The sequence below is a fragment of the Lipotes vexillifer genome, unplaced genomic scaffold (assembly GCF_000442215.2).
Source record: "Lipotes vexillifer unplaced genomic scaffold, Lipotes_vexillifer_v1.1 scaffold105, whole genome shotgun sequence".
Lineage (NCBI taxonomy): Eukaryota > Metazoa > Chordata > Mammalia > Artiodactyla > Lipotidae > Lipotes > Lipotes vexillifer.
The window spans coordinates 812,244-818,243 of NW_006778881.1; the positions used below are offsets into that span (position 1 = coordinate 812,244).

Consider the following 6,000-nt stretch of genomic DNA (forward strand, 5'->3'; position numbering starts at 1 on the left):
TGACACGGAAACGGTTAAGTAATGCTGAGTAAAAGAAAATGAGCAATGCAGCAGCAAAAAGAAACGATTAGAAAATCTGATTCCAGGTAAAATATTTTCCGAGGGCCACTTTTCTATAGGGAAGAGCATTAACACTCTAAGGCTCTGTCCAAGACCAATAACCCATGATGTGAAGACAAGGAGGATTACACATGACCCAGCAGGATTAATTTAGTCTACCCATGTTCCTGACTCCCATTCAGGGCTGAGCCTTTCTAGAAAATGCAGATGGCTCTGCAGGAGCACCCATGGAGGACCAGCTAACGATTCCTGCGTGCAGAGGGTGGGCAGCTCTCTTAAAGAGCTGAAAAAAGCTCACCTTGACCTGCACGCAGGGACTGTAGGAAAGCTGTAGGCAGGCACGGACTCAGTAGGCCTGGTGGAAAGGTGTCTTGGGAAGACGAGGGAAGCTCAGGCTGGGGCCTTTTTGCAGCTGTGCAGGATAAGGTGGACCTTCGAGGATACACAGTCTGGACTCTGATGGACAACTTTGAGTGGGCCACAGGCTTCGCAGAGAAGTTCGGTGTGCATTTCGTGAACTATACTGACACTTCTCTGCCAAGGATCCCCAAAGCGTCGGCCAAGTTCTACGCCTCCATAGTCCGGTGCAACGGCTTCCCTGACCCCGCTGCAGGGCCACACCCTTGTCTGCAGCAAGGTGAGACGTGGCTCTGGGAGGGACAAAAGCCAGAGGGTGAGGGGCGAGGGGGCCTGTTTCTATTTTCTTCCAGTTTACTACCCTCCTCTCTGCCTCTCCATCCCCTTCACTCATTCAACCAACATTTCTGTTCTTTGAATGCTCCATACATTCTTAGGATGGAACAAAGGAATTAGAGTTAAAGTTACATCGAGAAACTAGGCCCTGGTCTGGGAACAGCAGGTCTAGATTCTTGTCCCTACCACTAACTTGCCGTGCAGCCTTAGGCAAGAAACTATGCGAACGCTGGGCCGATGCAAGGATCAATCACCGTGCCTGGCACAATGTAAGGTGGCCAATGTTTGCTGAGTGACTGAAAAAGTATAAATTACTATTAAGAGACAATTATCCAGTATAGATTATACTCTAATCACTGAGAGGGATGCTGCAAAACTAAAATGACATGACTTCCTTCAGAGGCTCATAACTCAGTGTGAAGGATTCGTATCGTCACCTCTGCAACGTGCTCACCCTGTAGCTTCTCTACTGCAAGGATCTGGCTCGGGCTTAATCTAGGTTAACATACATCTGATAACTCCGTCTGTACCGGTGCACACACTGCCTCTGTTGTCCTCTCCTAGATGCTGAGCCCACCGCCAGCCTCATGAGAGAAGAGGACATTCAGTTCCTGGGACTCAGGCTGGGTACAACAGAGGCCCAGACAGCACTGTATGTACTCTTTGCTCTAATGCTTCTTGGAGTCTCTGGTGTGGCATTTCTGTCCTACAAGTACTGTAAGCGCTCCAAGCAAAAGCAAACAAAACCAGGTGAACAGGAATTGAGCCACAGTTCTTCACTCTGACCTCAAGTTACCACCTCCTCCAGTTCTGCAAAATAGGCCTAGTTTCTTTGAAGCCTTTGCCACCTCCAGGACCACTGAGGATCTTATACTTTACCCATAACAGAGTTTGTAAAAGTCTCTGCACTATCAGATACTAATTAAACTTGAAGGATTTCAAGTCCCTGATTAAAATGGAAATATCTCCACCTTGCCCCAGTATCAGGAATTCACGTGGGCACTAGATGACCCTGCGAGTGGCTCTTGTGGAAATAAGTAGATACTGAATGTGTCTACTGGTTCTGTGAGCCACTGAACTGGGCTGTTTTAATTTTCAGAGATTTTAAAGGCAAAAACATTAGTAAGAACCATAGCAATCCTTTTCATAAAAAGTCAACTGCAATGTCATCTCCTGCCCTCTCTCTTCAAGCTCCCTCCCAGACTCTTACCTTGTGTTTCTCAGAAACTAAAAAAGGTGCTATTAACTGTGTCATATCTATCTTCTATGGGTGCTTCTCCTTGAGAAGGCAGGTTCCACAGAAGTTATGACTGTCCGCTTGTATAGCTTCACCACAGTAATCCTCTGCTGTTAGTTTCTGGAGGCCAGAGGGCCATGTCTCAGTGTCCCTGGCAGGCACATTTTGGAGACAGGGCAGAGGAAACACACCTGCTGCATTTGTGTGCTCATTCACAAAACATATGCTGAGTAGCAGCGAGTCTTTATCAATGCCCCTCGGAGGTGCTAATCAGACAGTCACAGTATGGAACACTCAAACTTGTTTAGTCGATATATTCTTCCTAGATATCTGGGAGAATGTTTTTTTAAAAACAGAGCAGTTTTCAACTGGTTTTAAAAGGCCAATCACACTCAAAATTTTGCTTCTTATAAGTGTTCCTTACCTGAATTGTATCTATAGAAAATTCCTATCAAAATGTTCCACTGCCGTGGGCCCCAACCTGACAGTCAGAATTGCAGGGCACAAGCATTTTTCTCCTAATAGACAGAAAAAGTTTATCAGATGGGATGAAGATGGTTCTAAAAGCGATATCAGAAACATTCGTATAAGCCGTCAATTATACCTAAAGTCAATATAACTTTTTTTTGCGGGGGGGGGGGGGGGGATGAGATTGGGGGGCGGCCAGGATATGAAAAAGAACAATATAAAGTTTCACATAAAACAAACTTGAGAAAAGATCCAGGATAAATCTGGGGGGAAAAAGAATATAAAATATATTATAAAGCTAGTTATAAAAAGTAGTTTTGAAACAGAGAGAATAGAAAGATCAACAAAGGAAAAGAGAGCAGAGACAAACCAGCCACACGTGGGAACAGGGTGCATGACAGAGGTGGCCTGCCAAATCGGGGGCGGGGGGCAGGTGGATGATGGACCACTCCATAAATGGAGGTGGCTCACAGGTTAGCTCTTGAGGATGTTAGCCACAGGTGGAGGGAAGGGAGCCGCATCCCTTACTCGGATACAAGATGTAAATGTAAAAAAATGAAACCACGAGAATGCTAGAATAGATGGGTGAATTTTTTTTAAATTACTTTCTGAAATGGGAAAAGTATTTTATAATCAAGACTTAAGACCCAGAGGCCATAAAGAAAAATGCTGATACAGGACCACATAAAAATTGTGGCAACAAATTTCCATCAACATACTCATCAAAAGATGAACAGGGAGAAGATATTTAGCATATGCTAGACAAAGGGCTAACTTTCTTAATATACGTGAAATTGTTATAAATCAATAAGAAAAAGATAAACACAAAATGAAAGAAAACACAGGCAGTTCTCAGAAAATAAATCAAAATAACTAATAACATTAAAAGATGCTCACCTTCATTCATAATCAACACAATGCATATAAAATGCATACAGTTTTTCATTTATCATGTTGACAAAGATGAAAAAGTATAATACAGTGCTGCCAAGGATGTGGGGAAATCAACATCCTCCTACCTGTTAGCTGCTGTAAATTCACAGAGCCTTTACAGGAGGCAATTCCCCAGCATTTTTTATAATCCAAACTGCAAACACCCTTTTTTTTTTTTGCGGTACTCGGGCCTCTCACTGTTGTGGCCTCTCCCGTTGCGGAGCACAGGCTCCGGACGCGCAGGCCCAGCAGCCATGGCTCGCGGGCCCAGCCGCTCCACGGCATGTGGGATCTTCCCGGACTGGGGCTCGAACCCGTGTCCCCTGCATTGGCAGGCGGACTCTCAACCACTGCGCCACCAGGGAAGCCCTGCAAACACCCTTTGACTCAGTGACGTTCAAGTATACTTCCACAGCTAAGAAGACACCGTCCCAAAGATGTTCACTGTAGCAATGTTTGTAATAGAAAAACAAACACAAGCACAAAAACTAATAACCAATGAACGCAACCAGAGAATCGGTAAGTTTATCAAGTGAAATCCTTTGCAGCCGTTAATGAGAATGAGGTAGCTATGTGTTGATGGGGAAAGATCTTCAAGACTGTGTTTGTAAAAAAGCAAGATGCAGAGTGGTATATATATAATATGATCCCATTTATTTAAAAAATAAAGATTACATATTTGCTTATGTATGCATAAAATTTTTCTGAAAACTACAAAAGAAACTGTTAATAGAGATTACTTCTGGGGACTAGAACTGGGGATAGGATACAAAGAGGAAGATGTCATTTTATAGCCTTCCATACGGTTTTGAATTTACCATGTACACTTTTTAAAATATAAAATTGAGGAAGGATCCTCTTACTCAAAGACTGTGAATCATTCTTTTATGTACGTTTCTCTAAGAATCTCTATTTGAGTTTTTTTCAAGGCAAACTTTGTTTTTCACATATTGCTATGTTTTTAAAGACAACAAACCTTTACTTAAGTGGGATGCTTGCTGGAGATGTTTCTTTTTCAAGCTCACTTTTTAAATTATGGAAGTAATTTCATTACAGAAAATTGAGAAAACATATAAGGATGCAAAAAAGGACTAAAATTATATATAACCACTCTTACCACCATTAACGTTTGGTGCATTTTTTTTTCTTTACATTATGTTAATACATAGTACTACCTCTATATAAAATGTGTTTATAAAGCTGAGATCATACTGTACCTACAGCTCTGTATCCTGCTTTTTTCCCCGAACGCATAACAGGTACTCAATAAATATGTTAAACTGAATTGTTGAATTAGTATTGTGCCATTTCTCCTCAGCAAAAGTTAATTCTGCAGAAGGCATTTAGTTGGTTTCTAATTCTGAAGTAAAATAAATAAAACTTAACATGTTTATACCTAAATTTTGCCTGCATTTATGGTCATTCCTTTGAAAAACTTATTAGAAACAGCATGAAACATTTAAGGTTTCTGACAATGTTTTTCAGAAAGATTATCCCAGTTTTCATTCCTACCAACAACGTACCTGGTCTCACTGTTTCCTTGCCAACACCATTACCATTTTTTAAAGTCATTGTTACTTCACAGGTGAAAAACGAAGTTTGCTCTGGGAAAATTTCTTCCTCCCATTACAAAATAAAGTCAGAGTCCTTCTATTCCAATCTAAACACAAAAGATTAGAAGAGCAACAGTCAAACTTACTCCCTCTTTCAAACATTCTTAGTGTCTCCACCACCATAAACATATGGTAGCACATTAGTCAGATTAAGAACCTAAAATTCTTAAGAATAACCAAATGAGCAAAAGGCAGATCTTAATTCCCTACTTCTTGTCCTACAATACAGGTACTTCAATTCTCTGAAGAGCGATTATCATTATTGAGAGCAAAACTTCAGTATAAAGGTGACAGACAGAGAACTAGTTGCAGACCAGCAGTTGTTTTGTCTGATGAGAACAAAGACCATAACATTATGCAAACAAAGCGATGCCTCCCTGACTTAGGAGAGACAGTAACATAGCATCGGTGTGTGTCAGAAAATTTCTTCCTGCAGTGATACTTAAGATAAGGTGGTCACCTCCTTTTCTGGGATAGTTCCAGGGCAGTACAGGGGGGTAGGGGGGTATCAGAGACACATGACCTCCACAGAGCCCTGTGCAACAAAAAGATGGTAGGATAACAAAACTTAAAGATAAGATCATTCTGATTTTTGGAAAAGATTTTTTTATTCAGTGTTTAAGTAAGATTAAAAACTACAAGATTTTGCTTGCAGCTGATGAGCAAGAAGAGAAAAGTTAAACCCAAATTATCATCTGATTGGCTAGTTAAAACGCTCTGACTCAAAATCAAATTATTCAGTGACATACCAGTTACTTTGTGTGGGCTGAGGAGTTCTGGAGCAAAACAGCCCTAAACAAAACATATCATCTGAGAGCACAGGGCTAATGGGCATATGAAATACTAAACAAGAAAGCTGATAAAGGGAGGCTGTCGCAGACCTTTTGTTATTTTAGGCTTCTAGCAGTTGGTTACCATATACAAGGACCTAGCAGCCAGTTATTTTATCTCTTGACTTGTCTGAGGTTAAACAACTTTAACCCACTAAGCAGGAAT

At 41.3% G+C, this 6,000-nt stretch overlaps 1 protein-coding gene across 1 annotated transcript in view; it reads left to right on the plus strand.

Annotated features, from left to right (window-relative positions):
* The window catches only part of LCT (lactase), a 51,447-nt gene extending 49,909 nt beyond the window's left edge, over positions 1–1,538 (plus strand). The window contains exons 16-17 of the mRNA XM_007452025.1: positions 473–697; positions 1,318–1,538. Of these exons, the coding sequence (XP_007452087.1) occupies positions 473–697; positions 1,318–1,538 (446 nt within the window). The remainder of the gene's footprint in view (positions 1–472; positions 698–1,317) is intronic.
* The last annotated feature ends 4,462 nt before the right edge of the window (positions 1,539–6,000 follow it).